The 12,055-nt window shown below is 34.9% G+C and overlaps 1 protein-coding gene across 2 annotated transcripts in view; it reads right to left on the bottom strand.

Annotated features, from left to right (window-relative positions):
- Nucleotides 1-12,055, bottom strand: part of LOC129803618 (uncharacterized) — a 477,859-nt gene that overhangs the window by 133,734 nt on the left and 332,070 nt on the right. Inside the window, exon 2 of one of the 2 annotated variants that reach the window (XM_055850320.1) lies at nucleotides 2,187-2,232. The exons of the other annotated variant lie outside the window; for it this stretch is intronic. Coding sequence (XP_055706295.1) covers nucleotides 2,187-2,232 — 46 coding nt within the window. The remainder of the gene's footprint in view (nucleotides 1-2,186; nucleotides 2,233-12,055) is intronic. 2 annotated transcript variants of the gene reach the window in all.

Raw genomic sequence — 12,055 nt, 5'->3', positions numbered from 1 at the left:
GTAATTAACTAACAGAAAATGGGTATTTTTTTATTTTTTAGGTTTTGAAAATTCAAGAGAAAAGGTACAGATAATCCTAACCGACTTATGTAGGTGAGATTCTTAACGTGATCTAACTCGGAATGCATGACAACCAAACTCCCAAGCTTCAGCTGAGCTTAAATTAAAGCTCCCATGCTCGCTTCCGACTTAATGAAAAGCGGTAATGGCGGCTATCTAAGATGACCTCCAGAGCAGCGGTTGGCGCTGTTCTTATAGTCCCGGTTATCGCAATTCTTTGGAGCCGTTAAGTGCCCGCGCCGAATTTTGAATTTCGACTCTCGGTCACCATGTCACAGCTCCGTAAGAAATTATTGGCCTAACGAGATGGCTCTGTACATCGTGGAAGAACCGTTTAAATTCCAGTGGAAATTTGCAGAGGTAAGCTCTATCCGGACGCGGCAACATAAACTGTGGCACCTGAAGTTGTCTCCTGATGATTGAAGAGTGCCTGATGCTAGGAGCACCCTGGCACCCTCCCGCCAAGTTTGTAAGATTCCCTACCTAACGAAAACCAGTGATCTTTAACTCTTTTATCTCCTTTGGGACTCTGGGTACCCATGGAAACAACAATTTTTTTAGACTATCTAGAATCGATAAAATCCGATTCTTCTGGATAATTAAAAACTATAAGGATGTCCAAATCTAGGATATTTTTTGCAGGATCCTAATTAACTCCTGGGCTAAGATATTTTTGGTCATAAATCGTGAATTTCTGCTTTCTTGGAGATATTGTGACTTTTTTGATATTTCTGGACCAGAATAAGGAAAAACCTCTCGGGGCCAATAAGTATGATAACTAATAATTACAGATTGCATACATTCGAAAAACAATTTTTTCTTAAATTTTCAGAAAACTCGTTCAAACTTTCTGGGTACTCTCGTCCCCAAAAATCTAGAGGTCAAATGTAAGGTTATCCCGCCAATGTCCGCCATTTGCTTTTTGACACCAACCTTGCAAGAAAATTCCAAGCGGGAGCGAAATTTTTGTCAATATGGCCGATAATTTTGACATTTGGCAGCGAGGGAGATTGCTTTCGAGGAAGTTTTTCCTATTCTTCTAGATTTTTGTGAATTCTGATTGTCGATGAAGTGTTTTTTTGGCTCTTGGGAAAGCTTAATGTGTCTGCAATAACATCGTGTTGAGAGAAATGTGTTTTAAAGTGTTATTGTGTGAAATATTTTGAAGAATCTGTTAGCAAGCAGGAAATTGGTTACCTTGACCACTTCCTGGACATCTCAGAAGATACTGGTCAATAATTCTTCTTGTTTTAGTGATCAATCTTGTAAAACAGTCATTTGACATGCAAAAATTATTCACAAAATTGATATTATTGGCTTTTGGAAAATTGAAGATTGTCTCCTTTTCGTTCTTTTGGGGACGAGAGTACCCATGAGTTTTCCAATTTCCCAGAGGCGGAAAAAATTCTTTCTCTACAAAAGTATCATATTTGACCACTAAGACTTACAATAAAGTGAGTTTTACTGAAATTCGTTCGCTGGATATGTTGTGGTCCGGAAAGAGTTAACATCATTCGACTACTGAGGAAGACACGAAGCGTGTCGAAAGCTCTGGAGAAGTGTTGGGTTGAATTGTTGGGGGTCCGGACGGAGTTTTCCTCCGAAAATTTTCACTGAAGCTTTGTAAATCCATAGTACAATCTAATCTAATTTAAATTTCCATCAGTTTCCCTCTAAATAAGCCCTTTTTCGGCTTAAGCCAAGAGACGGCTAAGTCAAACACTGATGGAAATGTAATCTAATCATTTTAAGTTGATTATAATTACATTAAGCCATCTCTCAGCTTAAGTTGTAAGTATGTGTAGGACTTAAAGCTTTGATTGCTTCAATGCTTTTGAGCTCTAGCCAATCCGCGAAAGCGATGGGACTGAAATATTCTATATCAACTATTTTTTTCGTAATTGATAGCCCTTCACTGTAGAGATTTTCCTGCAAAATCTTCCCAACGCCATCCACATTAAACTTCTGTAAAATGTCCCAGAGTCTCACAGTCTCCAGTGACTTTTCATTATCGACGATTGTAAACTAATTAGAAAGTCATTAATTACAATTGTCCTCATCTAATGAGTCATTCAATACGATCACCACGAAAGTCAATGAAAATTTTCTAGTGGATGTTACATTACCTGCTACCGGAGACAATTTCCGCATGACACACCATCGTGACTTCCACTATAAAATAAGAAGATGAGGGTGGAAATTTAATTAACATCGTTGGTCGAAGCTGTGGGTTTAAAGCACAAAAACAAAAAAAAAAAAGAAATGACACTCTCACACAAAACCATGCTTGATTGCTTCACTTTTCCAATGGATCCATCGTGTGGCTTTTCCACAATTTCCCAGAAACTTTTTGTTAAGTCATCCAGTGGGAATTCTTTAGAGTGAACATTCTAGTTTTATTGGAGATTCCAAGGGGAAAAATTCTCTGGGCAGAGTTAATTTTGAATGGTCAACAATTGGAATGCATTTGTTGAGAGAGGAATTCCAATTGAACATTTTGCAAATGCTCGCAATTCACCCAAATGCTCTCCCAATGCAATCCACCACACCGATTTAAACCGCAATAAGTCTAGATTAATTCTGTTACTGGGAAATAAAGGCATTTCAACCCCTTTTCTAGCCAGTCAAAAAAAAAAACACTCACATGTTCAAAGGGAAAACTTTTTTCGAATAAATATCCCCTCTACTTACACTGTGTAATACCCAGCCATTTCTCACTGATTTATTGGTGTTTTTCTTTCAAAAATTCAATAACAAAGCAGAGAAGACTGAATAAAAACGTTGATTGCGCTCTCAATTTGCTTCGGAATTAATTGCAAGATTTACAATGGGATTTGTGAGGGAGGTTGGAGTGAATGAAGGAGGAGACCCATCTGGCAGAACATGAGGTGGTCTGTGGATGGAAAAACCTGCTGCTTGCTTTCAGAATCACGATAAAGAACACTTACTTGGAAGGAGAATTTTTGCAATTTAAATGAAAATTCTCACCAAATTGGTCGACTTGAAGGTATTTTGTTGGAAAAAAAGGCAAAATTCAAGAAACATTTGCGTGAAAGCGAATAAATTTGCATCATTTGGGAAGTTGTGATGGTCAGTCGGGCACCTCAATTTCCACTCTAAATACCCTGCACATTCGCACATCCAAAGAGATTCTCGATTGCTGATGGGCAAAATAAAGGAGAATAATATTGAATTTTCTTAAGAGTTCAAAGAACATTGAGGTGACTGTATTTTTAGGAAACTTAGAAGAGCAGTCGTTCTAACTGACTACCCGAGTAACAAAATTTCAGTGGATTTTACAAATTTTCTTAAGAAAACGTTATTCTTACGTTCAACTAGAGCTTTGTCCAAGTGCGTAAAATAAGTCCTTAAAAAGTACTTATAAAGTCCTTAATCAAGGATTTTTTTGGGAGATAGTAGTGAACCCTGGTGGCAAAGAGAGGAAACTGAGATATTGTGATAGCCACATTTTTACTACTAGATAGAAAGAGATAGATCAACACAAGGGGTGAGCAAACAGTTCTCAGAGTGAACCGTGAACGGCGATCTACAAAATAGTGCCGATCTGGAATTAAAATTCTGCAAATTAGCGCTATTCGGCCAGAAATCGACAAGACCGGTTTTCGAGTGAACCTTGAGCGGCACAGTTATCTACTCCTTGGATCAACATGACATGTTGAAAACCTAACCTCTAAATGTATTAAACCGTGTGCTTGAATTTGCAAGTTTTTTTTAGTGATTTCCTGATAAATTGCTGTAATTTTTAAAGTAATTTTGATTTGGTTTGACACGCCTCACCCCTCCTTCCGCCATTTTGAATACCCCCTTTTTTATTTTCACATTAGCTCCGCTCTTATGGCATCGATCGGGCTCAAATTTTAGTACATTATAGCTGGGCCTTAGAGCTTCCGATCAATACCAAACTTACGGTCCCCTGACCCCCTGACCCGAGTTATAAGGGTCCAAAAAACAATTCTTAAAATGACCATAACTCCGGTTCTAATTATTAGAATTTAAAAAGTAGGGGCGTTTTGGAAAGCTCTCGTGAAATGCCACCTCCCCTTCTAACATCGCAAGTTCATAAAACCACGGCTAGGGGCGCTCTTATTGAAAGGAAGATTTTTCAATTTTCTAAATTAAATAACTCAAAAATTCCTTTGTGCATCGGGCTGAAATTTTAGTATGATGTAACCGCTGATTATACCTATCAAACAAAAAAATACCTAAGACGATCCATAACCCCTGACCTGAGCTATAAGGGGTCAAAGTTCGAAATTCAAAAAGTCACCACAGGTGGCGCTGCGATACCGTCAAAATTCAAACTCATTTTTCTCAAAAACGGCATTGTGCAAAGTAATAAAATTTTAGAGTGTTGTAGTCTAGTCTAGGACGTTTCTAAAAAGTGGCGTGGGTTCGATGTGGTTTTAATAAAACCGGAGATATGAGGGGTCAAAGTTCACGAAATTCACAAAAACATATTTCCGGTTCTATTTGACCGAATTTAATGAGTGAGGGCTTAAACAAAAGACCTCATCAAATTCTACAACTTTCTAGAACATTTGAACTTTTTGGGACCAACACCAGGGGCGCCACAGTCGCAAAACCAATTTCAATATCACATAACCTCAATTATCTCGACACCTGCTCAACCGATCTTGATAATTACTTTGGCATAATTGTAGAGGACATTTATGACTATATTTCGTCCATACATCATTTTCCGTTCAGACTATGATATCTGTCCGATTTTGTCATTTTAGTATATAAAAATTGATTTTTCCCATAATAACGCTTTGAAATCACTCAGATGCCAATTTGACTGCCTCTACTCCACAAAGACACTTAAAATAGGGTTTCAAATGGAAAGTCTCACAAAATACAACAATTCTTTCATATAGTTGAAATTCACTAAATGAACACTTGAGGCGATCTGGTCGAAAAAACGAGTTCAGAAACAAACAACATCGATTATCTCGGCTTCTGATTAATCGATGAGATCATGTTCTTCGGCAAAATTATAGAGAACAATCTGGTCTACATTTCACCCATATATCACTTTTCTGTCACTCCATCCAAAACCTTGATATTTTGGTTTAAATAACAAAAATTGTATAATTTAACGAATTTGATTCAAGATAATTGAATAGCGTCACCCGACTTCAGCTTTTAATCGAATTTGCATACATTCCGAGTTAGCTCACGTTAAGAATCTCACCTACAATAAGCCGATCTAGACTTATCACTTGCTTTGTCAACCGAATGGTCTGTTGGACTCGTTGAAAGGTCTTGGAATTTCCGACAAAACTGAATGGGTTCCAATCGGTTTTGAATCGGTTATGAACCGATAGTAATTTTTGACTGAATATCAATTTTATTCCTCTTAAAGCTATTTTGGGGATCCTTTGAGTGATTTATGCGAAAGTACAAGCAATTTTCATCAAAAATTACTTTTTTTTAAAGAAAATTGGCTGCATTGCTTCAGGTGAAAACGTCAAAAGTGAAATTTCTGACGAAAAGCGCTTGCAATGTGTAGAAGCCTAAGTCATGCATTCGAGCACGTCGCAAAGCCTAGGACGCTTTGTCACCCCTTTGTATTCATTTTTAAAATTTACCAGGTGTTTATCACCTATCAGTTTGTTTCATTCGGTAAAATAAGAAGCTTAACATAGCTCAATTGTACAATAAGGATCATTAATGCCCTTTTTGTAATTAAATCAATCATTCATTATGGTTATTTAATGTCCAATTTTGTAATAAAATCGATTCAATTAAACAATTGGAGGTAATCGGTTGACATTTTGTATTTGAAAATTATTAATATTGCATTGAAAATATTTCGGAAATATCAAACATAAATATCGTTCAGATGGTGTTCCTTTGAATTCAATTGCAAATGGGTATTTTTGTGTTCTGAGGAATTTTTCCCAAAACTTTCTAATCAAAAAGTAGTACATACTGAAAATGTCGTTCTATTATGTTATTTTTGAAATGTGAAAAACTTTCAACGTATGAATATTTGACATGCCAATATTTCTGCATTCAAAAGCTGTTTCATGTCCAAAAATTCTCCAAGAAAATGTCAAAGGTGATTGTCGTGCAATCCGAATCAATTTGAAGTGAAATTTTCAATGCATGAACCATTCCTTTTTAAATTTCTATTTTGTTCTTTTAGAGATATATAAAATGTTTATGTGTATTATTGTGCTATAGATAAATAAGGGGATAAAAGAGACTTGTAGCAGAGAAATTGTGCGCAAAAGATATTCAATCTTTAGGGTGCAGCAGGAACAATAAAATGTAAATTATGGCAAGTCGACGTTAGAATAAATGTCTTGCAAAATTGTGGATGAGGAAGATTTTTTGGGAGATGCAATTGAAAGAGGAGGACGCTTCTGGGGGTAGGGTGAAGATTTGTTGGCATTTTTGCCACTCGGACGTCGATTTCCGAATATTGTATGTGCTGTACCCTCTCCCCTATTCCAGAGAAGAACACCATCGAAAATCCCTCGCGCAAAGTGTCGATTTATGATCTCTCAATGCTACAGAAGGGAATGAAACTGTGCAAAGTTGCTTAACAGGCTGCTTCATGAATATTTACACCCCTCAAATGCATATTTGCCTCTGTGATTTTCTCCTCAGGGATGCCTCTACCCCGATCGATAATGATGACATATCCCAAAATTACCATTGTATTTCATATCACATCATAATCAATCCGCATCCCACACTGAACACACACACATTTCAGGAATTAGGGCAGAGGCACACCCTATTCTCTTCGATTTTGCCTAGGAGAGTCACCCAGGATTTGCTTAGAGTTTCACTGGAAGAACCCATCTGCAATTCTTGCATTCTAATCCACAAATTAAACTTACAGATCGGATTTTGGGTAAATTTTGTATTTTCGAGAATGAATGGGAATTTTGTAAATTCACCAAGTGCAAGTGAAAGTTTTCAGAACTACTTTAACGAAATTTATCTCCACATAAATTTCTGAATTAAACAATTTTATCTTACTTCTTTTAGTTTAAATTGTGGTAGGGGAGACTGGGGCAACAAAATTTGCGCTAAATCATAAAATTGCGTGATTAATATTTTTCAAAATTAAAGTGATTGAAAACTGAGAGAAGGTTGATTGTTACCAGGACCCTAAATCAGTGGTTTCACAACTAAAATCCAACACTCTAATCAACCAACCCTCAGGCGAGAGTTTGGTCTTACACTCAAGATTTGTTAATACACTCGCTCAAGGCTTGGTTCAAGCCTTATTGAGTGTATATAAAAGCCCTATCATGGAAATTGTGTTTTCCTGCCGTATTTTAAGAGAATTTATAATTTACTTTTTATATAATATACCTAAATTTTAAAAATAAATATATATTTACTATTTTTTATGTTTTCACATTTTTTTTTTAATTTCAGTAATTTAATTTCATTTAATTTTTGTCAGAGTATATGAGCGTTGACGTTAGTCTTATCATAGAAATATGAAGTTTAAATCAACACTCTTATGCATCAAATATGATGAAAGTTTAATCAAGGCTTAGTGCGCTTTGTCACAACACTCATTTAAAAAAACTTAGCTTTGATTCAACTCACAATGTAGAAAATGTGTGTATTATCAAGCCTCATTTCAGGCGGGGTTGTTTCAACACTAATTTCCACCCTCATTTCTTTAAAGATCTTCTCTCAGTGATGCTTAAAATTTTTATTATAGGGTAAATTAAACTGATTCAAAACCTGCTCCAAATGGAAATTTTTCGCTACTCCAAATGGAAACGTCATTCTTCTCATGGTAATTACATTACTAAATTATTATATTAATATATTTTCTATACCACAGTTTCATTATTTAGTTAATTTTGCTCCAAATAAAGCGAAAATCCATTCATATTCACAAATTTTAATTTGTTAATTTCTCAGAAAAATTAAGAGTGTACCTTTCCACCATTGCATTTTTGATAGATCGACCATGTTTTCCAATGAAAAACACAATAAAGTGACTGTTGTTTATTCGTTTTGTTTAGCATTTTTGTCATATTTCAGGCTAATTTTATTTAAATTAAGTGCTCATCTTTATTGTTCACGGTACGTGAAGTTTTCAAATGAAATAATTACCTACTTCGTGAACAAAAAGGTTTTTCTGAAGTGTCTGCAAATGCTTCAATAGGAAACCCCGGAAATATGATTTTTTTTGAGAGATTTTCTTACTTTTTTAGATGGGAAAGAAGAAAAGATCAGGAATAAGAATAAATCCTGCACTCAAAAGCAACTCAACAAGGTTCTGGAAGCCTTTCGTCGCGGTTTCAGTTACACTCTTTGTCTCCAATTAGAAAATTTCCCTTCTCTCCATTTGGATTCATTTGTTTCCAATAGAAGGATTTTACACTCGCGTATTTTTCTTGTATTTAAGAAGTTTTCAAATTATATCTAAAGAATTTTCACTAAACAGTAACATTCTGGAAGAGTCAAGCAGCAAATTCGTGTAATTCTCTTCAGAAAAATTAAGAACTAAATGTGTTGAATCTTCTGTCAAAGTTAAAGCGTCTGGAAATGGTTAGTAACCCTAGATAGCCTTCATGAACCTTCTTAAAAGTTTCAAGGAATTCGAGAAAAGATTATGGAAAATAAAATATAGTAGGAATTTTGATCCATCTTTTTCAAAACTAAAAGAAGTAAATGAAATTTTTAATTACTAGGTATGTACAGTGGTGGCCAAAATAATAGGACCACCTCTGTAAAAACCATTATTTTTTCTTTTGTATTTTTTTTTATTCCAATTTGTTCGAATAATTTTGATGTAGAAATCTTCAAATAATTACCTTACGTAGAATACATATTGTTTTGGCCGCAAGAGGTCTCTATTTTTCACAGAATATGTCAATAGTGAAATTATGTTTTAAGAACGTATTAGGACCACTTTCATTTAAATAAATAAATGTGACCTATAAATCGAATAAGTGAAACTGAAGCTATATTTAGAAAATATAAGTGACCATTTTTCTATTTTATTGTTCGAATTGAATTTCAGTAGTTATGTATTCTGCGCAATATAGAGACCTCTAGCGGACAAAACAACTTTTATTCTACGATGTTAATAATTTGAAGATTTCTACAGCAAAGTTATGGCAACAAGTTGGAAAAAGATGCAAAAATTAAAACAAAAATTAGCTTTACAAAGTGGTTCTATTATTTTGGCCACCACCGTATATGTTATTGCATTGTAACTTTTTAAATTAAAAATAATGTCAATAAAATATTCACAAATAGAAAATATACTAGATTAAGAAAAAACTGCTAAACTTCCTATTTTAGCCAAGACCCATATTAAAGTATTATAACAGCCTGTTCTGAATGATTTTGTAGTCTTGAACAAGATATCAATCCTCGCTACGTTTTTTATCTGCACATTTTCTGCTATTATCTCATAGCAATGTGAAAAGCAATAAAAAATTTTATCTCAGAAACGAATCACTAGGAGAGATTTTCCGAGACTTACCGGTGTATAACACATTGAAGTGTGTTCCGAATTATCTTAAGTTTTATCGATCATAGAATAATCTTTCCATAACTAAATTAATTAGATTACTTACTAGAAATTAAGGATTGCATATTTTGGGCAAGCGACAAAAGATTGTTTATAGAAAGTTTTTAAAGCAATAATGCAATAGAAAATTGTGGTAATGCCCTTCCGCATTTTTCGAGATTGTTAGTGTTCCTTTTGCGTTTTATCTTTTATGCAGGACTAAATCCCCTGAAGGGACCATCGCCCTTTGCTCCTGAATACCAAGAAAAAAATTCCTTGTTCGAAATCGTGCACGGAATACCGGGTGATATGTATATAATTCAGTGTGGTTGAAGAATCTTCACTGGGATCAATAAATGTGCGCGCTTGTCATGGTGAATTTGGGGTGAAATTAATTTCTCTCTTGTCTCATGAATTTTGGAAATATTCTCCTTCGGGATGAAGTTTTCTTCCTCTCCTGAAATTCAAATTAAATTCCTTGACAATCATTTTGGATGTGTCTCCAACGGGAAAAAAAATATAAAATCTAGAGAGAAAAAGGGATGGAATCATAGTCAAAGTGGCAGGAGAAAGACGTCTAAGGGGGGCCACATTATTGAAAATCACACGAAAAAGTATTACGTCCCCGCGCTGTAAGAGTCGAGACGAAACCACTTGATATTCATATCACGGATGCATTGAAGAGTTAACGTTGACAATTTACATCGTAGTTCAAAAGTTCATGAGTTTTGTGACTTGTCATTCGTGGAACCTCTCATCCTCACTTGACTCAAAAAAAAAAAACGCAAGACAAGAAGCTCAACTCTCCATGATTATGGAAATATTTTTTGGGGAAATATTTACAGAAAATCAGGATTAAGTAACTTTGGATTGGACAGCTCGTTTTCGTCTATTTGTCATTCATTTCCAGAGTTACGTGTTCATCATCTTTCGGATGATGTTCTAAATGAAGATACAGTGATGGAATATGAATGAAAACACATTTTCCATCTTTGGTCACTCTAGGTAAAACCACAACTCAAAGTAATATTAAATGATATTAACTCCGGGTAGTCCATTCAAGGGATAAACATTATAGAGGATCATTTTGAAAATGCTACAAATGTTAATCCTTGAGAATTTTGTGGGATATAACAGTGGAGTTGGTATGGTGAGGTGTTGAGACTTAGAAGAACCATGATATAGAAGACTGAGAGAAATCCGAAAATGTTAAAATAACTTTCCGGAAATGTTAATTTTACCCTGCAGTATTGATCCGAAAACGGTGTAAATATTACCCTTTTTAGGTGTATTATGGGTTAAATTTACCCTTCTTTCATGTTGATTTTACCCTTAAAAGGTGTAAAATTAACATTAAAAAATGTTGATTTATTTTTACACCCAAAAAGTGTTAAAATTATGACGAAAAAAAGTTAATCGCACCCTCTTTTTTCTCAGTGAAGGATTTATAAGGATATGATATTGTAATGTGTAACTCTTTTATTAATACTAAGTTACCTAAAAAAGAATCTAGGTAAAAGCCATTCAGTTCAGGGCAGAGTACTCGCCTTGGTACTCGTTCTGTGGTTTAGATTTCTAACAAAAAGTTCAATTTGCTTCGAATAATTAGTGAAAAGTGGGGCAGATCACACAAAGAAAATTTTCGAGTTAAATAAGGTTTCAAAAATCAATCCCATTGAGGGAAAATAGAAAAATACTATATTTTGACTTAATTTTAGAAACTATTTTCAATCATTTTGCAATAAATACATTCATCTGACAACCCTCTCGTCCTTTTGACATTGAAGATATTCTGTCACTTCATCTTGTCACTTTGAGCAATTCTAATTTCAGAACATTTGCTAAAAAAAACTATATTTAAAATATGCACAGTATGCCGACTGAATTAAACTGAATTGCTGACTTCATTGAAAACTTTGAACAACAATGATGACATCTTCTAAAGACGTCCAAAAATAATTGCATTTTTTTCCCTAGAATTGTAAAACCTTACATTTAAATTTCTTGTAGAGAGAAATATAATTAAATTAATTGAATTAAGAGCGAATAAAGCAGTTTCATTCACTTTTGTGGTGGTATCACAAATATGATGGTGCCGTAGATGCGGGTAACTTTGACCCTCTACTGTTCGTAAGCTTTTCTTTAATTCTAATATTTAAGAATGGTCCGCACCGATTAGACATGATACATCGGATCAGTAAAGACCATCCATAAGTGCTAGAATTAAAGAAAAGCTTACGAACAGTACAGATCAAAGTCACCCACGGAAGACAAAGTCACCCGCATCTACGATACAAAAAGACAGCGACCCTCTCTCTCTCTCTCCTTCTCTCTTTGTTGCTCTCTTTGTTGTTTGTATAAAGTTGCCAGGCGTGAAAACTACTGGAAAACTGCGCGACACACAGTTGGCGTCCATGAAAAATTGCTCAAATTACGCAAATTCTTTTAATTAACACTTAACCTACTGAC

This window comes from Phlebotomus papatasi, chromosome 2 (genome assembly GCF_024763615.1).
Source record: "Phlebotomus papatasi isolate M1 chromosome 2, Ppap_2.1, whole genome shotgun sequence".
In the NCBI taxonomy this organism is placed as follows: domain Eukaryota; kingdom Metazoa; phylum Arthropoda; class Insecta; order Diptera; family Psychodidae; genus Phlebotomus; species Phlebotomus papatasi.
Note: the sequence above shows the minus strand (reverse complement) of the source record. Positions and strands in the feature narration are given on the sequence as shown.